Source organism: Taudactylus pleione, unplaced genomic scaffold (assembly GCF_031769625.1).
Source record: "Taudactylus pleione unplaced genomic scaffold, aTauple2 ptg000086l, whole genome shotgun sequence".
In the NCBI taxonomy this organism is placed as follows: Eukaryota; Metazoa; Chordata; class Amphibia; order Anura; family Myobatrachidae; genus Taudactylus; species Taudactylus pleione.
The window spans coordinates 30,989,515-31,011,237 of record NW_028284488.1 but is presented as its reverse complement, the minus strand read 5'-3'; the positions used below and the strand labels follow the sequence as shown (position 1 = coordinate 31,011,237).

The following is a 21,723-nucleotide window of genomic DNA, read 5'->3' as shown; positions in this document are numbered from 1 at the left end:
TAAAGGAAATATTTATCGAGTGATTTAACACTTTTTGTTTTGCTGAATAGCAAAAAGTGTTAAAGCACTGTAGAGATCAATGGCTGATCCCTACAGTGCGGTATTCAGCGAGATGGGAATCAATGGAGAAGATAATTTCGTTATCTTCTCCATTATCTCATTGCTGAATAGGGGAGCTACATAAAAAATACGGAAATCATAGTTTACGTATTTTTTATGTAAAAAAATCAATGCTGAATAGACCCCATAGTATCAACTACACACCCCCTCAGTAATTCAGTAACAAAACAAGATTGGCACTTTCTGGACACAAACTGATAAACGCTCCCCATACGGATTTGAATGATCTAGTAATACCTATAACAAATAAGACAACTCAGATAAGGGATGAATAACTGATCCCTCAGTAAACATTTGTATACTAAGGGGGAAATAAATAAGCTGGTCAACAAGCTAACACTAAATATTAGTATACTAACCAACATTCATAGGAGCTAAAGTATACTGTAAGTACCGAAAGACATTCCTTTTACGTGAAAAGATTTTAATCACCTTTTCTAACTTTATATACACTACTAATCAGTTTACTATAAATATTAGGCTGCTATCATTACTATATATTTTAGGAATAACAAATAATCAAAGTTATGTTTTAAATGGAATAATCAATCCATAGAATCAAATATTGTGTGTTAGTTCAGGGGTAAGTGCACTGAAGAAGAAACCTCTTCTTTTTTTCTATTTTTCTTCTAATTCAAAGGTACCTGATCAGTATGGTGACATTCAGTTGGAGCACAGACAGAAAGTCCACAGGAATTTTGGATCGACAACCAATATATTGAAATTCAGAACCTGACAACATTCAGAGTCGACATTCTGAATGTCAACTTTATACCACACCTATCTAGAAAAGGACTAGACCTTCTGATAGTGCAGGCTGACACCGTTATTCAGCACTGGGGCATACTGTACTGAACAGATCTATGCAGCTGCTCATTGCACCATTTATGACAGAGGTCAAGTCCCTTCCTCTGGCTATTGGCACCAGGTGAATGAAGTTCAAGATACAGTAAGTACATCACCAAGATGATAACATGCAATGAGCCAAGCATTTACAAAGGCAGTGTTGTTTATCTTCATGGACTTTGGTACAAAAATAAATTCAACACCATCTGATAATAAAAAAAACCAACAACCATCGATCTATGATGTACACATAGTACACATTTGATTGGCCGATATATCGTGGGCGCGTCACTGGGTGTGTATCAGAGATATGTTTGTAAACAACATTGTTCACGGACATATCACATCGGCTGTGCAGCAGATCGGATGCCCAATATATCTGCAGATATATTGGTGCATCATGCTGTGTGTACAGGCGGTCACCAGACCGCCCGTACACTTGCTGCAGATGCCGCCAGTGATTGACAACTGAACTGGATGGGCACATGTAAATGCCTGCGAGTTGTGACGTCAATCATGACGCATCAGGAAGACGACTGGTAAGTGTGTATGCACTTACCAATCGTCAGATAGGATGGTGGATCAGGTGGCTGATCTGTCATCCTAGTGTGTACCCAGTTTAAGAGTACAAACAAATAAAGTATAAATAGGTGCCTCTAACTGATCACTAGCCTAAAAATGATGTCTGGAGAATAGCAATTTTGCTAACTCACATTGCTGTTCACTTTATTTATAATTTGTACAGAAACAATCCAAAAACCCTGATACAATGATGATGCCTTGTTCATAGCGAAGCTGAGACAGATGAATAAAAGGAGTTGATACACAAAAAGCTAACCAGAGAGAGTTGAGAACTTTGGGAAAACACCATCTTCATCTACTGGCTTCTCAATGTCAGTTAAGTTAATCTGCTTGCTCCACTAAGAGACAGTACTCGTTGCTCGATTTATACTGGGGTTTTCATATTTATTTTCTATTAGATTACTTCAGGAGAGATGACAGAGGATTCCATATGGATTTAGGAAAAAATAATAAATTTTTAAACAAGGGATTTGGGTAAGTCTTTATTTCAAATCTATACTTATAATAATGTTGTAATGGTACAGAGAATGTTTTTGGATAAATTTACTCCTTGGGACTATGTATAAAATAAAGAGAAACATTTTTTGGGGGGAAATTTTGTTTGTCTGTGTCTATTCGTTCCGGCATCATGCAAAAACTACGAGACTAATTTGGATTGTGTTTTCAATATTGTGTAGCTTAGTCACCTAGAAAGAAAGTGAGGTATGTATGAGATAATACATACAATGTGACATCAGGGAAAGAGGAGCAATAACCAGATGCTTGACACTCGGCTTGTGTAGTGTGCAGGCTCCTCAAGCGGAAAATGACTAGATGTATATAAATATAATTTTTTGGGGACAAATATACTTTTAGGGACTGTTTATGAACTATGGAGACAATATATATATATCAAGATTAATTGATCAGGAAAATCCAACTATATATTAAGCACTAATCAGGCAGCTTATTTTGACTCATGAAGTTGCATATGCATGTCAATCCAGTAGATAGCGCGCCAAGACAAATACTACATGTCATAGAGTCGCTACTCATGTTGCTTTCAACCTTTTAGTGTTACTGTAGGTTAAGTAGCACTGGATTCGGGATCTACTAGATAAGATTTGTTTGACTAAAGTGTAACTAGACTGGACTATGAGACTGATTGCCCCTTGAATTGGTTTTGTAGTTTACATATAAAAAATTGAAAACTGTGCATTCTTATTGTATACAAAGACATTTTGTGATCAATGGGGCAATTCAGACCCGCTCGTTAACAAGCTATAACGTGGTGCGTAACGTAGCATATGTATGCAAATATGCAATCGCAGAGGCACTCACTGTACAAACATGCAGACGCCCATCCGCTACTAAAGTCCACCCACTTCCCTCTATGAGCGAACGGTGAGACGCCACTACATAAGGGAATATCAGTACCATTGTGCACAATCGGACCCATTCACACTGCTAAGGTAGACCTGAGGCTACCTCAAGCACTGCGAGTGCTGCTGACTTTAATCCAGCCCTGTGATGTGAATGCTGATAATATGTGTAAATTATGGACGCCCATGATACGGCGTTCAGACGCTCTAACACATCTGCATTCACATAATCACTCCCCCGGCAACACCCCTTAACGACATCTAATGTCAATCAAGCTGCGGGCCTTTGGGGTGCTACGAGCGATCACTTCCCGATCGCTGTGATAGGATTGCGCACGCGCACTGAGTACTTTACGCATGCGCAGTACTTAAACATTGGCGGCTAGCAAGCGAACGCCCGCTTTCGACCGGGTCTGAATCGCCCCCAATGTCCACAATATAAAATATACTTCACAATATTAGATCCCACTACTGTCATTGTAAAATTAGTTCCACTGAGCAATAACAGACATCCACGCGAGTAAAGCTGCAGGCAAATGCTAGTAAAATACTAAAACTATAGGTTTGTGCTTTTTTTTTTTTTAATATGATGTACATTTGTGGAGCTACATACAGTAATACACACAGCATGTGCACCTAAGCTTACACACCCTGTACTTGACTCTCCAGGCAGAGGGGCAGCAAGTGCAAGTTATGTGGAGCTCAAAATCTAATGAAGATTTTTGTGGCCACAGTTGAACTTACGTACAAATCAGTCCCATGGTGTTCACTGTCGAAGTGTCGGTTAATCATTTGTTTCATTTAAAATGTAAAATACAGAACAAGGGGGCTGATTCAGAGGTGAATGGTAAAGGCACAACCACTGCATGTTTGTATACATCTTTGTATGGAGTGGCTGTGCTAAAATTAGCAAAAGCCACAGGAGGCATCTTGTGTTAAAGACACCTACTGCAGGCTTCTGTAATATGCTGCTAAAGTCTGAAAACGCAGCATCGGAGCCACTGCGTTAACATCTCTGGCCCATTGGACAGCTCAATAACCTGGTGCCAGTGAAACTGCGTCCAAGGCAGTGTCGTCACAAAGGGGGTAGGGGCCGCACCTGAGTGTCACCCATGAGGGGTGACTCCAAAGTGCCGACTCCTCCTCAGTGACAGGAGCCGTGTGCTGCACTGTAGCATTACATGCAGAACTTGGTTCCTGACAGAGTGAGGGAGGCGGCACTGCACATAGACTGGTCTGCGGGGAAAGCCCTCATTTCCGGGCCCCCCAGAGTGACCAAAACGGGGGTTCGGTCCATGAGGCCACACCCCCTATCTGCGAGGCAACACCCCCTACCCAAGAGGCCACGCTTCGCAGTGTGCACTACACCTCTTGACACACTGGGTGTCACCATTGGGAGGGACGCTACTAGTCCAAGGATGCAGCCACTGACTTAGGCTCTCCAGAAAACGAGGCTGACACCGCCCATTAACTGAAATGCTCCCCATCGCTGCTGCCAAATACCAGCAGCATGTCAATCATGCTTCTGCTTTCGGGGCACTGCGATTTACGCCACAGAACTAGATCTGTACATGTGCAGTGTAGCTCATGCGCAGATCTGAAAACATCAGAGATTTGTGAGAATATAGATTCAACGTAAATCAGCCCCAAGGAGAATAGTAACAATCACATTTTGATCATGTTTTTACCACTACAGAAAAAAAATATTTTTTTTTACTAAGCTTCAACCAATGGGTGTTTTTGGTAATCCTGTTGCACTTTCTTTAGTAAATTAAATGGATCAGATCCTTCGACTCTGTACCAACCACTGAACAATAAGGGGCTGATTCTTAGTCGCATGCACTGGGCCGCATTACGTGCTGTAAAACCGCTGTTGAATTTTGCCTGCATTGAGAATGGCCTGGATCTGTGTGGCTGCACCGCCCCTATACATCTGCTTGTGAGAGCTGCTATCATTAGTCTCAGCACGCATTTGCACCACCCTACTACTGGATTCAAGAGATCTGTCTGAAATTGCCCGATCTTTGCGTACGCTTACCTCTGAATATCCCATAATTCTGCCTGCACGCCCTTGACATGCCCAGGACAACCTTATGCTACTTGTGCCAACACCCAATTGCTGCCCTGTTACACCCATTTAGCCACATGTGGAGATCCGACTGACTTCTGTGCTACTCTGAATAGCCCTAGAGAACCACTGAAATACATATGTCCAACTAGGATGTATGTGGAGTGCAAAAAAATCACAGATACAGCCGCTCTGTCTGAGACTCTGTATCGGACCTTGACTTGGAACCTTATTACAAAATGTTGAAAGGAAGCTAGAATATAGAAATTGCCAAATGTATAATTCCTTTAAAAATTAGCCCAACGTCAATTAGACCAAGAGATGACCACCACATTCTGTTTGGGATTTTCTTCACTAATATTAAAGCTACATGAAGCATACAAAAATGTCCCTTTCTTGTACAAGTAATTGGATCCCTTATTCAGTGAAAGTTAAGTTGCATAACATATAAAATAAGATATTGCTAACTGCATATAGCATAAGAGTTTAATGTGATTTTGTCAATACATATAAAATATTAAAGCACATTCTGAGAATTACAAAAGAGAGGCAGGCCCGGTGACAGAGGGGTACAAAGGGGACACTTGTACAAGTATAAGGCTGAGAGACACAGTTGCGGATGAGGCTGGAGAGGCACGGGATGAGCCAATTGCTGACCAGCATGTACCTACTGAGAGGGGATAGGGGCCCCCAAGACTTCTGTTGATTGGTTACACGATGGTCCCAGCCAATGAGCGGCCGCTACATGTAAAGCGGCATCTTATTGGCTGGCGGACCGTGGGATTTCCCGAGGAGGCTCGTCAGCTGGCATTCGCGAATGGTATGTGTGCCAAAACATACCTATACTTGTCCGCATGGGTTTGGTTACTCAGTTTGTTATGTTGCGAAGACCGCTGGATGCTACGGAGAGCAGCACGAGGATGTAGGTGAGTATAGGATCTTTATTCCAGGTACTCCAAACGGATTCTACATGGGAGAAGTGTACCGACCAGCTGGCACAGGTAAGTATGTGTGTGAGTGAGGTAGGTAGATGTGTAATAAAGTTGTACTTTAGATGGTGTGTGTGTGTACTGTCTATTTTTAACTATTTATTTTACAGTCGAGGTACGGGTGCCAGACGCCTGCTGGCACTTGTAGTTCCATAAGTGCAAAAGGGCAGGCATGCTGGTATCTGTAGTTCCACTGTAAAATACAATAGTTTATAACTATTTTCCACATTATTACCCCCGTACCCACAGCCCAGGGGTGCGGGGAAGAGCCCTGTGCTTCAGACCAGGCCGGGGTTTTGGGAGAGGGGGACCCCTTCTTGGGTTGGCCCCACCTCCCCTGACATCCACGGCTTGGGCTGACTGGCTTGGGGTGCAAATGCTTTGGCCATGGAGACCCGGTAATAGGGTCCCCGGGCTGTGGCATTACTACACGGTCGATTTGCGTCCGGTGCTGGTTTTAAATATAGGTGACCCCCTACGCATTTTCCCCCCCTATATTTAAAACCAGCACTGGCCCTGCAGCCAGGTGCTAGTTCCTAAATTAAGGGGGGAACCCTACTCATTTTGTGCCCCATAATTTAGGAACCAGGACTGGCTGAGCAGTACTGGGCTGGCTATGCTTTTGGGGGGGGGGGGGGGGGCATATGTCATTTTTTTTTTTACATTTAACCTGTTTTTTACAGGTACAACACACAAGCAGCCTTCACATATATCACTGATATATGCAGGCTGCTTGCTCTGGAGAGTTTTTGCAGAGAGAAAACACTGCAATCTCGGGTGAGTAATCTCATCTAAACTTGCTACTCAGGGGAGATATCTCGATCTGCTTCACCATCGGCCATCTCACTTTCAGCTAAACTCACTTCTTAGTAAATTTGCAAGTTTAAAAATGGGAATATCACCCGGGTTTCGGCGATTCAAAACAAGTTTTAAAAAAAAAAAACTAGATCAGACTCGTTAGGGTTAGGTTAGGGGAAGGGGAGGTTACGGTTAGCCATCCCCGGGGGGAGATTAGGGTTAGGCACTACCGGGGGAGGTTAGGGTGGTTAGGCACTACTGGGGGGAGGGTTAGGGTTGGGGGGGGGGAAGAAAGGGTTAGGGTACTTACCAGCCCCAGTTGAGATCCTGACGGTTCGAGCTTCAAGCGACTGTATTTAGTCCGCTGGCAGTACATACGGCAACATTACATACCGATTCTCTGCTTCCCATTGGCAATTATGACAGTAGTGGGAGCTTCATCAGTGAGCAGTGAGAAATTGTTTGCTTTTTGTACCTAAGGGTCCTTACAAAATGTTATATGGGGCACACATATATGTATAGTTACACCCTTGACTCTGTCTTTTTCAATATATTTTTTTTATGAATGACCTCATAGATGAATTACTATAGTTCATATTTACAGATAACATTACCCGCTATAAGTTTATTAACAGAAGATAAGAGCTCACTACATCTTTTCCTATTGCTAACTTGCTTCCCCCACAGCTGCTCTCATAGGCTGTTCTAGTCCTACTAATCAGAGGTGCTCCTCCTGCCTCATACATTTACATTCCTAGACTTATTTTTACTTCTTTAATGTTTTAAAAATAGCTTTCATTTTGTATCTGTAAACATTTCTTATGTCTAACATCCGCTGTGAAGCCAGTCATCCTATTCTGAGCTGTAATGTCAATATAATATTTAACTTCTGAATGAGCGAAGGTATTTTAGAATGTTAGTTAGCTTTACACAGGTCTGCAAATTAATTCTGTACAGTTTTCTTTTTTGAACAGGAGATGTTATTTTATTAGTATGTTGCAAAATACAGTCTCACTGTATTTGAATGATACATAGGGGTAAATTTACTAAAGTGAGAGTTTTTAGAAGTGAGTTTTAAAAGTGATGTTGCCCATAGGAACCAATCAGATTCTAGCTATTAGCTTCTAGAAGGTGCTAGTTAAATGTTAAGTAGAATCTGATTGGTTGCTATGGGCAGCATCACTTTTAAAACTCACTTATAAAAACTCTCACTTTAGTAAATTTACCACATAAAGTTAGAAAAGAATGGTAAAAAATGACACCACCAAGTAATTGTTCTTATAACTCCCCCCCCCCCCCCCCCACACACCCAAAAGAAAAAAAAATGCTGGTTTAGAATACTCTCTAACTCTCCCTCTTTAAAGGGCTAGCAAAAATATAAAAAAGTTGACATATATAAAACTAGGTACACACTACAAGATTATCTGTCCAGTCTGGCTGGTTGGAACGAAAATCTTGTCTAGGCAATCGACCAGTGTACAAAAACGGTCACTCGAACAAATTGGTTAAATCAAATGGCTTTAACCAATTTCCCTGAACAACCATTTTTATCTGTTTTCCAGTGTTTGGTACAAACGGTCGATGTCATTTGCTCCCATACATTACCAGATTTTCGTTCACCCCAGCCAGATTGGACAGATAATCTTATAGTTTGAAACTAGTTTAATAGTGCGATATTACATAACAAGTATACAGTATATGTAAAGGTTTCAAATACTGTTCAGACAATGATAGGTTTACATCCTTTGAATTATTATGCAATAAGTACACCATAGTTAATTAGTACAAAAGTAGATGCATGGAATATAGACATGGGGTAACTTGATATATTTTATATTTAATATAACTTTTGTTATTTTGTATTTTTTTGCTATACTTACACACATGCATGCACGCACATACACATACGTAATTGGGCATACTGAGTGGACCAATCTATTTTTTCCTGCTGTCAAATTATACAATTGTATGTCCCTAATGATAGTGAAAAGGGAGAAGGGAAATGTAAGAATATTACACAACATAATTGTTTTCATGAACAATCAGAATACATGCATTGACTTATTTGTCACATGATTCATCTAAAACTGGGTATGTGTACTAATGATTTGTCAACTGTGCTGACACTTCAGCTCCTCTTGTCACAAATATCACGAGGGAAGGGAAACTAGAACTGAGTTAATTACATGTGCCAAAGCAAATATTCCCTCTGACAAAATAAATAATAGGGTTGTTTGATAAACAAAAGAATATTGTTACCAAAACGTAAGAAATCTGCTGAGATTGCTGATTTTATCCTGTGGAATTTAATTTACTGATGGAGCCTTACGTTTTTCTCATGGAATACTGTCCAGTTTGTAACACTGTTTAGAGGGATTTACCATGAACTGTACATCAGCTAGTGATAAATCCTTATTGTTACAGTCTTTTGTTTAGCAATGTTTATACTTTATAGGATTTGTAAAATGATTAATGTAAATAAGCTTGTTAAGAAAGATGTCAGATTACATTTCAGAGTAATACAGACATTAGCAGACAGCGAGAAGTTCAGTCGGCACATAGCTGCCATGAAATAATGTTTTTTTACATGCCTTCAGTATACTCCAAAATAATTATCTAATAATATTCTAATGTCAATATATGAGTTAATCAGAACCTTACAGACCCACTGTTTACTGGATGTGCATCCTAAAATAAACAATTAAGTTTCAGAAATGTTGTCATTAGCCAAAATTAACCGAACACTGCTTTATGTAAACTCTGCATTATTCCCCCCACACAATAATTACAGGGAATTCATAGTTGCAAATTGCTTCATCTTTTCTTGAATGTTTCTGAACTTTACCAGTTTTAAATAGAAATCACACTAATTGTAAACTGGGTTAAATAGGAGTGTTATTTATTACAGGGTTAATGCCTAGTGGAAATGTCAGATATTAATATCAAGGGTGTGATTTACTAAAGTCATAACTCGCTGGATGGAATTGTGTTCAGGTGAGAGAAAAGATACAGGGGTCTATGTACTAAGCCTGGGAGAGCTAAAGTGTACCAACCAATCAGCTCCTAACTGCCATTTTTTAAACAGCCTGTAAAGTGGCAGTTAGGAGCTGATTGGTTAGTACTTTATCTTCATCCACTTTATCTCTCCCAGGCTTAGTACATAGACCACACAAGGGCCCTCATTCAGAGCCACTCGCTATTTGCGGTCGTTCGTTCTAAAACAAGGGGTGGCTATTCAAATGAACCGTTCGCTCTTTGCGGTCTGTTCACTCCTCTAGGTCTGAACGAGCGAACAAAACTTGCGGTCGTTTTTTGAAAAAATACGCCCCCTGGCCGCTCGCATCCTACGTCATGTCCGCTATTTATTAGATTAATCGAGTACATCGACCAGGGTATGAACTGCTCGCTATTCTTGGGGTTGGTTTTTGCTACCACAATTTTGCGAGCAGTTCTGGCTATAAAATAACCCAGTGACGTGGTCAATGACGCTGCTGTTTTAATTATGCACACCCTTAAAACGCCCGTTTTGACCTTTAAGCACGCCTGCGTTCGGATCTCCACTCCCCGTTTTCAAGCACCTTCCCCTGTTACCACCCACATACGCCTACTCCTGTCACTCAAATTATCAGGCATTCGCTATTTTGCGAGCACATGAATTTTGAGCGCACTGACTGGTTCGCGCATGCGTATAACGATCCGTACGCATGCGCAGTTGGGCAAACATCGCTCAGAACGAACAAGCGGCCGCTTACGAGCGGCTCTGAATCAGGCCCTATGTTTTTTCTTTCTTCCATGCCTGATTAGACTGTATGGAGACACACACAAATCCAACAAGCTAGCAAACAGTACATCCTCCCCTAAATCTCTCCACACAAAGTAATAACAGCAGCGGCATAGTAATAATGAAGATCAAAGCATTAATGCTTCCACGCCTCCAAAACAGAACATTTTGTTAAACTAGTTCCTGGCTAGGTTATTCTCAGCAAGCATGTTATATCAGCCAGCATGTATAGCCACATTTCTGAGTTTTACAAAAGCAATTTGTATTGTTCAGAACTCATTTCACAGCAAATGTATTCAAACTTTTAACAAAAATGATTTATTATTCGTTAAAAAGCAAAGTGGCGACAAGTGCAGACGACCAGGGCAGCCAGACTCAGGGCCTGATTCAGACTTGGGAATAGAGTGAGATCTCTCTCTCAACTGATCATCTTGGTGAAACCATGCTGCACTGCAGGTGGGGCAGATTTAAAATGTGCAGAGAGATTTAGATTTGGGAGGAGTGTTTCTAAACTGACATCTAAATTGTAGAGTAATAATAAAGCTGTGCAGTATTTGTGGGCTACATGCAAAAGCAGCCAGTATTTACCCCACATTTAAAAAAAATTATTTATTTACACCCCTTGCATTGTAATATGGTTTGTTCAGGTTAACAGTTGAGAGAGATATCTCACTTTATTCCCAAGTCTGAATCAGGCCCTTAGTACATTATGCTAATGCCAGTAGGTGTTCGTCTATGTGAGTATCCGTCCATCTCCATGCATATGGTTGCACCGTCCACTGTTTTTCCATCTGCAGCGACCAGCATTAGTATCGACACTTACACCCACTCCATGCTGTGGACAGGCGTCCCATCTATGTCCGCATGGCCCAAACAAGTACACACCCACGGCAATCCCACAAGGCAGATACTTACCTCCGAACTGTCCCGATTTCAGCGGGACAGTCCCGATTTTCGGTACTGTCCTGCTTTCCCACCCGCGGGCCCGTGGGCGTGTTGGCAGGTGGATTGGGGGACATTTTGACACCACTGCTCTGCATAGGAGAGCAGCGGTAAATGGATGGTTAGGGATACAGGGGGGATTAGGGTTAGGTACGGGAGGGGAGGTTAGGGTTAGGCACCCTAAAGGAGGGTTAGGGGGTAGAATTAGGTTAGTTTATACTTACCTTTAGGACGATCGGGATTTCCTCCTCTGTCAGGCGGCTGCTGCCGGGATTTGAACCGCCGGCCATGCGGCCAGTGGTAAATCATACCGAATGCGTCATATAGTTATATATCCAGAATTGTTCAGAAGAATATTAAAAACAACTGTATAAATAAAAAAAAACATTCTTATACGCTTTATTTGTCCTTTATTTTGGTGAAAAGCACATTCTCCTATTTTGATTACATTTATAATGTTTGAATACTATGGAGCTTCTCTAGGTACAATACTTGGTTAGCTACTGTAACAATTAATATTTATATGATTTCCCAGTTTCAAATTCATGAATGTTTTAAATATTTTACTAATAGGATATTTTATTAGGTTGGATATATTGAGTGAAACATAACTGTAAAAGTCTACGACCATTTACTGATCATTTTACTGTTCTAGTAAATCCCAGGAGAGAGGAATTAGGAAGATACGCATTACCTGGAAATGAAAAGCAAAACTTGCCACAGAAAAGTAACCCTCATCATTCTGTGAAACACAAAATTAATATTAGCCCAGACCGCCTAGAACTATTCTCATACTTGCCTACTTTTGAAAAAGCATTTCAGGGAGATTATAAAAGCAGCACCTACTGTATGAACACGGGAGTAAATTGGATATGTACTGTTACATCTGAGAGGCGTGCCATAAAATTGGCTTACATCCAAATGTAAATGAGCCCCAAAGCAGTTAACAAGATATACAATACTTGATGAAAACACACTGATACTTTTCAGGGCTTGCTCATGTATTGTGTTTTACAAGGGGTTTCATTTAAGTGGCCACAAGAAACCTTATATGAAACTGCATGTAGCCATAGGGATTATTGTGCCTTATAACTAATGCAGGAAAATAGCAGTGATTATACCATTTGAATGGATATATCTCTGATTTTTTTATCTCACAAGTATATAACAGCTACATAATGAGTGTAAGGTGCAATCAGGGAGATTGCTAGACTCTTCGGGGAGTTAAGGAGATTGCTACTATGTCAGGGAGTCTCCCTGACAATCAGGGAGAGTTGGCAAGTATGACTATTCTCCTAATGAACAAAGGTTAGAACAATGTTTTAGTTGCTGCAGGTTTGATAGTTAGTTATTTACTAAAGTGCCGGTTTTACGAAGTGGAGATGTTGTCCAGAGCAACCAATCAGATTGTACATAACATTTATCTAGCACCTTCTAGAAAATAATAGCTAGAATCTGATTGGTTGCTATGGACAACATCTCCACTTCTAAAAACCCACACTAGTAAATATACCCCTTATTCTCTCATTGATGTAAATCAGGGCTTTCCAAATGATGAGTATATTTTATGGGATCTGACTTGTTGATATGTATTAAGCACATTCTTCCCATGAAAACTGATATAGCCTTGCTCTAAAGTGATATAGCCCTGCTCTAAAGTGATATAGCCCTGGTCTAAACAGATATAGCCCTGGTCTAAATATTTGGGACAATATAGGTGCCACCTTCTCTAAAATATACAATTACTTCTGCTGTCATTTGATGAATGTGTAATGACACGGCAAATAAGAATAAATTTGTAGATTTCAGCATTCATGTGTGACGCATTGCCCGGCCCTTACCTTACCTCATAATGATCTAATCTTATATAAAGATTGCATTACGGATCTTTCATCCCTATGTCTGTGTTTACTGTATTTCGTTTCAAATAAATGAAGGGCCTTCAGTGATCTTGTTCTATATTTGCTTCATTTTTCATTCGATTATACTGTACTGAGTATAAAATGTATTTAGCATAGGGATCAATAACTCATACTTTCATACTTAAGGCTTCCTTTAAGACCCTCCTGAACTTCCCACCCTGGTCACTACTGAGGTCATCTGTGCTGAATCATAGATGTGAAGGGTGTTATTTAAAACACTGATTGATGAAACTCAGAAAGCTCCATCAGTAAAGTAAGTGGAATGTTTGGGGGAGAACAGTTATACCAAATGGAAGGGTCATGTTAGTTTGACACTTTATCCACCACTACAGGTACTTTCACTAAACAGCAAACAGGGCAACTTACTATGTGCTGCTGTGTACATAAGGCCACAGCTTTATAGACTGCAGTACACTGTTACTGCATTTATTTATTATTGTATATGTATATACAGTATATGTGTGTGTATATAATATATATATATATATATATATATATATATATATATATATATACAGTCAGGTGCATAAATATTGGGACATTGACAGAATTTTCATATTTTGGCCTCTATTCACCACCACAATGGCTTTGAAATGAAACAAACAAGATGTGCTTTAACTGCAGACTTTCAGATTTAATTTGAGGGTAATTACATCCAAATCAAGTGAACGGTGTAGGAATTACAACGGTTTCTATATGTCCTCCCACTTTTTAAGGGGCCAAGTAATGGGACTATCAACTCAAAAGCTATTTCATGGACAGGTGTGGGCTATTCCCTCATTATTTCATTATCAATTAAGCAGGTAAAAGGTCTGGAGTTGATTCTAGGTGTGACATTTGCATTTGGAATCAGTTGCTGTCGACTCTCAATATGAGATCCAAAGAGCTGTCACTATCAGTGAAGCAAGCCATCATTAGGCTGATAAATCAAAACAAACCCATCAGAGAGATAGCAAAAACATTAGGTGTGGCCAAATCAACTGTTTGGAACATTCTTAAAAAGAAAGAACGCACCGGATAGCTCAGCAACACCAAAAGACCCGGAAGACCACGGAAAACAACTGTGGTGGATGACAGAGGAATTATTTCCCTGGTGAAGAAAAACCCCTTCACAACAGTTGGCCAAATCAAGAACACTCTCCAGGAGGTAGGTGTATATGTGTCAAAGTCAACAATCAAGAGAAGACTTCACAAGAGTGAATATAGAGGGTTCACCACAAGATGTAAACCATTGGTGAGCCTCAAAAACAGGAAGACCAGATTAAGAGTTTGCCAAACAACATCTAAAAAAGCCATTACAGTTTTGGAACAACATCCTATGGACAGATGAGACAATGATCAACTTGTACCAGAGTGATGGGAAGAGAAGAGTATGGAGAAGGAAAGGAACTGCTCATGATCCAAAACATACCACCTCATCAGTGAAGCATGGTGGTGGTAGTGTCATGGCGTAGGCATGTATGGCTGCCAATGGAACTGGTTCCCTTGTATGTATTGATGATGTGACTGCTGACAAAAGCAGCAGAATGAATTCTGAAGTGTTTTGGGCAATATTATATGCTCATATCCAGTCAAATGCTTCAGAACTCATTGGACGGCGCTTCACAGTGCAGATGGACAATGACCCGAAGCATACTGCAAAAGCAACCAAAGAGTTTTTTAAGGTTAAAAAGTGGAATGTTATGCAATGGCCAAGTCAATCCCCTGACCTGAATCCGATTGAGCATGCATTTCACTTGATGAAGACAAAACTGAAGGGGAAATGCCCCAAGAACAAGCAGGAACTGAAGACATTTGCAGTAGAGGCCTGGCAGAGCATCACCAGGGATGAAACCCAGCGTCTGGTGATGTGTATGTGTTCCAGACTTCAGGCTGTATTTGCCTGCAAAGGATTTGCAACAAAGTATTAAAAAGTGAAAGTTAGATTTAGGATTGTATAGTTTGTCCCATTACTTTTGGCCCCTTAAAAAGTGGGAGGCACATATAGAAACCGTTGTAATTCCTACACCGCTCACCTGATTTGGATGTAATTACCCTCAAATTAAAGTCTGCAGTTAAAGCACATCTTGTTTGTTTCATTTCAAAGCCATTGTGGTGGTGAATAGAGGCCAAAATATGAAAATTCTGTCAGTGTCCCAATATTTATGCACCTGACTGTATATAAAGTCTGACACTGCACCACACCGTCACATTAGGACAACTGCCCATATTGCATAAACTCATATCCAGTGTGGCACTCAGGATTCTTTAACCAGACTCTGGCAGCAGGTTCAATTCATCAACGTTTCAATATTTATTAATATTTTATTTAGGATCCTGAAATGTTGATGAATCGAACCTGTTGCTAGACTCTAGTTAAAGAATCTACAGTGCCACATTGGATATGATTTTATGCAATATGGATAATTTTTTATATATATATATATATATATATATATACATACACCCAAGGAGTGTGTAGTGTGTATATCAGTAGTAGTCTCTCTGTGAGTGATGGTATTGTTTACACTTGTGGAGTGATACTGCTGTGGCTTTATGATTAGAGGTTTGTCACAGTGGAAAGTAGTTCGGGCATGCGGTCATACTGGGAGGTGTGTGCTATTTGGGAACTAATGCATACTTGCCTACTTTTGAAAAAGCATTTCAGGGAGATTGTGAAAGCACCACCTATGAACGTGGCGGTAAAGTGGGCGTGTACTGATACATCTGAGAGGCGTGTCATAAAATTGATTTACATCCACTTGTAAATGAACCCCAAAGCAGTTAGTAAAATCTACTTGTTGATGAAAACACACTGATACTTATCAGAAAATACATGTAACCATAGGGATCACTGTGCCTTATACCCAATGCAGGGAAATTATACTAATGATCCCATTTGAATGTATATATCTCTGTTTTTTCTTTTATATAACAGTGTAATAATGGGGGTAAGGTGAAATGAGGGAGATTGCTAGACTCTTCAGGGAGACAGGGAGATTGCTGCTATTTCAGGGAGTCTCCCTGACAATGAGAGAGAGTTGGCAAGTATGAATTAATGCATGCTCATTATTAATTTTTTTTATTATTAAATCTTATTTATAGGGCACCACAAGTGTTCCTCAGCGCCGTACAGAGGGCAAAACAATAAGATCATGCTAACTAACATAGGTGAAAGGGGTCAGCAATACAGGGTAAAATAGTACAGTACAAATAGCACTACAAATCTCAACACAGCCACAAATGCAATGTGTGCAACTGAAATGTACAGCATCAGCTGAAACCTGTAGCTGTCAGCGTGGGCGCAAATGAAGGGTCTAGTTCATCTGAAAAAAACAAAAACAGATGATTGGGGTCCAGGGGCAAAGAGCCCAAGGAGGATATGTGGCTCGTGTGTAAGAGAAGTAGGTGATGAGAACAGAAAGGAGGAAGGCCCTGCTTATTGAGCTTACAGGAAGGTGGAAACAAACGGAAGACATAAGGAGAGAACCAGCGTAAGGGGAGCTAAGAGCAGAAATCAGGAGTGAGAGAATTGGGGAGTAGAAAGGGGTGAGGTAGACTACGTGAGGACATGGTTTTGGAAGTTATATATATTATGTCAATAAAACGATGGCACTGTAAAAGGAGCTGGGTGTCTCCGAAACATCACTGTGTAAGTTTTCCTAAAGAAAACTTAGCGCTGTGCAGAGAATATTTAATCATTTACATCAATCCATCACTTTCAATCTAAGGGCCTGATTCACTACCGTACGCAACAGCGAATTCAATAGTGATTACCCACGCAGTTCAACTGCGATAGTATGTTAATTCATTGCGATATACGCAGCACTACATAAGGATACCCACATCCGTAATGTTTAGCAAGACTGTGAAACTATTGGTACAATAGAGTACCATCGCAGCCTCATGCACACTTGCACAAGCCCTGAACTTACACAGAAATTGCTAACTTCCACTCACGCTATCAGGCCTCAGGCTGCGTAGGGCATCGCAGTGAATAATTTATGCACGCCACTGCAATGGCGTTGAAACGCAATGGCACGCCTGCATTTGCCCGCCAACCCCCGTTACCACCCACAAACGGCACTTCCTGTCAATCACTCTGCAAGGGGTCTGCATAGTCACTGCGATCGCAATGGCTAGTTCGCGTACGCGCACTACAGTGCATACGCATCCGCAGTACGCAACAATCGGCCAATTGTGTGCGCAATCGCAGTTGCGTACGGTAGAATCAGGCCCTAAGTTTCTTACCCCACAAACACACAGGCAGTTACAATAGTGTCCATTTGGTAATCAGCAGCCAATACCAGGATGTCTTTGAATTTGGCTTTTATGGACTTAGGTGTTTATGTACTAAGCAAAATATATGTGCAAAGGAAGTTAAAGTAATAAGCTAAAATAACACAGGACCATTTGACATTTTTTGTTTGCCACTACAATGTTAGCGGATATACAGTAGGGCCTTGTTGATAGGAGGAAGTCCAGCTAAAAAGTGTCATTTTACACCTTGGCCAAGCCAAGTGTGCTACAGCGGAGGAAAAGTAAATACTGTAGACAGGTTAGAAGATGGTATTGGGCAGCATCCTGGCCCCATGCATAGTCATACCAGAAACATAAAGCAGCCCTGTATTAGTGTGCTACATGTAAAGGCAGGCAGTATTTTATCTGCTTATAAACTGGCATTTGCACCCTTTGCATTGCTGTACTTATGTCTAGGTGCTTATTTCCATCCATTAGCTGGACTTGTCTATAAATGAGGCGTAAAATGTGCAGCCCAGGTCCGTATTTTGTTTATAATTTTCTGTCTTTCCAGTTGCATAATCCACTTCTCAGACTGCCAACATGCTCACACACCAACAGGCTCCTGCACACCAAATTGCAAATGACATAAGTTCAGTGAAGTCAGAAGAGTTATACAATGTTGAACAATACAATAACATGCTAGTAGAAACCTTTAACACATGGGCTTTGCAGAAATTATATTTGATCAGAAGAAACAATTGGGGGTGCAAACATTCCTGGTACCAATAATATTGATACCAATTCAAATTGACTCCAACAGTAGCGATTTGAACAGATGAATGTACAATCTCCATAGCTGTGTAATCATCACAGGTACGTTTTGTAAATGTGCTTTCAGTAGGGTACAGTACAAGCAATGTTTCCTTTCACACCACCAACAGATGTATTCAGTGTTACTTCCATAGATGACTTCATGTCATTGGAGAGGCCTGGTAGAGATGTGCACACTGTCATGAGATCATTTCATTGTTAGTAAGAGATACAGCTTTGTAAATAACTTGCCTGTTCTCATCCCTTCAAAGCTGTCATAATCTGACACAGAGTAACCCTGATTAAATGTAGAGTAAGCCTTATGTAAGATGTCATACAGATGACCAGATCTAGTCAAGATTGCCATTTATCGCATATAGATAATAAAATTAATACAACTAGATCACCAGTTACTAATTGTGTGATCATTCAATACAACATGTATTTCACAAAGCAACATATATTTAGCAATACAACACACCACATTCTTATTTTTCACCTAGTCTTTCGGCTACAAGTGCTGCATTCATGCGCTGTATCTGGTAAGATAAACTTTTTATTTCCCCCAAATGGTTCTCTCATTAGTCTTCAGACAATTTTTGCACCTATGTAACTAAGTTATTTAAAGACTTGTCAGGGAGGGAGATGTTACACAGGTGCTAAGTCTTCTCAGTCTTGCAGAATGCTTCTGCTACTGTATTCCTTTACCCTTCTGAATATGTTCTATCCACAGAGTGTGTGTTACCTAGTTACTAAGCTCTTTTCTGTGGTTATATCGCTTGTATTCAGTCCAAGGTCTTTTCCCCAGGTCATCCACTCTCATTTATCCAATTAAAATAGCTTGCAAACCATACATAGGAAGCATCACTTCTACAGAATGCACTAACTTCAGCCCAGCATGCATCCTGCATCTTAAATGGTGTTTTTGCAATATTTTTTTTATTTACACACACAATGTCAAAGCCTTTTATACATTCCTGCCAAAGCTTGTATACTGCCCATGGAACATAAAACAGAGGAAAAATAAATACTTTTTAAATAAGCAAAATAGCAAAGTACAATGAAACGCTGACTACTGACATCCAGTCACCATAATAAACAGTGTGCAAAGTGTCAGCAAGCAGCCTGTATATATCAGAGCACAGATCCTGCGGCGACACAGCTGCCCACAGCCCGAACTTCCAGCAGATCGCTGCCCCTAACGCCCAGTGTCAGCCTCAGAGCCAGCACCAAGAAATCCCCAAACTCCAACAAGTCATTAATACAGCTGCAAAAACAAAGTTACTCCGGCAACATCCTGGATGTAGATGTGTTTCCTCCTCTACACGGCGCTGCATTGCAGGGCTGGGCTTATTCCCTGTCATCAGCCCCCATGTGAGATGCTATTTCTGCAGGTACCCCAATTCTTCGAGTGGTACATTGCCAGTGTACATAAAGACAATACAACACTCATTTCTGCATTTTACTGTCACTTATACAAGCCTGCAAGTCAGTGACAGCAATGTGGAGACAGGGCAATGTGAGGAATGCTTTGCTGCACCCCAGCATATGATACAGCTACAGTAGAGCATGTGTTTATGAAATACATTAAAGCATAGCAGCGTGTGTGCGTAAAAGGAGCACTCCTACCTTGTTTGACACACTTGATCCTGATGGGGTCCTTGCAATGTTTGATCACAGCCAGTACATCCCTGATGGTGAGCCCAGCCACAGGGGTCTCATTAACCTCCAATACTAGCTCCTCAGGCACCAGTTTACCACTCTGATAAGACACCTTCCCAGGCTTCACCTCCCCAAGATAGGGAAACTGGCCATTTTCAGCACCCCCTCTGATCTCAAAGCCCAGCTCCCCTTCCAGGCTCCTGTCAATCACACACTCATGGACTTTGTTAGTCCAGTGGTTTTTCTTTTTCAGGCTCTTGGACATTGCCCCTGCGTCTGTGGAGTGTGGCTTAGGAAAGGCAGAGAGAGGATGACAAGGGGGCTCCTTGCTGCTGTCCTGAAGAATGGCCAGGCTTTGGAGATGGGAGGTAGCAGCAGCTAAAGGAAGGAGGAGGAGAAGTACTGTAGCCTCTTGCTCCAACTGAGTGTGTGTGTGTGTATGTATACACAGTGTGAAATGTATTTATACATGCATGTGTGTGACAGTCACTGGTGGATGTTAGCTGGTCTCCATGGTGGCTGCTGCTGCAGCTGGTACAGCGATTGTGTGGCAGCGTGTGTATGTGTGTGTACGTGTGTGTGTGTACTAGTTGTACAGTAATAACTGGCAGAGGGGTAGTGGGAGGGGAAGGATGGAGAGGAGGAGGGATGGGAGCTGTCTGCTTTCTCCTCTCTCTAACCCGGTAGTGATGTGTGAGAGAGAGGCTGACTGTGTGTTTGCCAGGCAACAGCCAGAGAGGAGCAGCAGCTCAGTAGTATTGCTTCCACATTGCCAGCGGTGCTGGTACTCTCCCTACAGCCTGCTTTATAATCTATACTGATCAAATATCTTCAGCCACCTCATTCCTCATTATGAATCCCAGCTGCTGTAACGTAATGAACATGTTCTTTAGCTGCGCTCTTATCCTAATGTTGTTTTATGGAGAGAAGCCTGCGCAGCCAGAGATGGGGAGTGACCGTATGTTGTGCTGCTTTCCATGGCTGCACTACTACACACTAACCAGTGTCCTGACTCCTGTACACCTCCATTCTGCAGGGACAGCACCAGCCACTTGTTACTTGCACAGCTTGTCCCTAACAATGTTCCTGTTTTTAATACTGTTTTGTAATTCTAGGTAGTTGTTGTCCTCCTGTACGATGTACATAGTAAAGTAAAAATCAAGGATGGTAAATTGCAAAACACAACATGCAGTATTAGCCCTTAAGTGGCCCGAACACGGTGCAATTTCCAAACGTTCCAATGTCGTGTACGATTTCACTTCAGATTCTTCTCTTGAAATTATTTACGATTTGTGCCAAGAAATGGAACTATTGTACAAACGAGCATACGATCAGATGTATCGTATGCAGCAAACAACCTCACGATGCATCTGCTGGAATCTGAATAGGGGAGGGTTTATCTATGGGGCATAAAAGGCAGCATCCATTTTACATCTGGGCAGATTCTGCTCAGTGACTAGTTAGGCTTGGTTTTATACCCTGCTGAACATTGTACTTAGCTAGTGTGCTCTACTTTGTATTGCCTGGGTAGGGCAGTGGCCAGGAATTTTTCAAGTGGTCGTACATCGTACATTGGATCTTTCGACAAGCAAAACAGCATACGATGTGTGTCACATCGTAC

At 41.2% G+C, this 21,723-nt stretch overlaps 1 protein-coding gene across 6 annotated transcripts in view; it reads right to left on the bottom strand.

Moving 5' to 3' along the window:
- MAGI2 (membrane associated guanylate kinase, WW and PDZ domain containing 2) overlaps positions 1 to 20,654 on the bottom strand; it is a 1,049,810-nt gene extending 1,029,156 nt beyond the window's left edge. For 5 of the 6 annotated variants that reach the window (XM_088468807.1, XM_088468811.1, XM_088468812.1 and 2 more), the window contains exon 1: positions 20,070 to 20,446. In XM_088468807.1, the coding sequence (XP_088324933.1) occupies positions 20,070 to 20,367 (298 nt within the window). In that variant the 5' untranslated portion in view covers positions 20,368 to 20,446. Of the gene's footprint in view, positions 1 to 20,069 lie in introns of all 6 variants that reach the window. The other variant, XM_088468806.1, reaches the window with a different exon arrangement.
- Between the last annotated feature and the right edge of the window lie 1,069 nt (positions 20,655 to 21,723).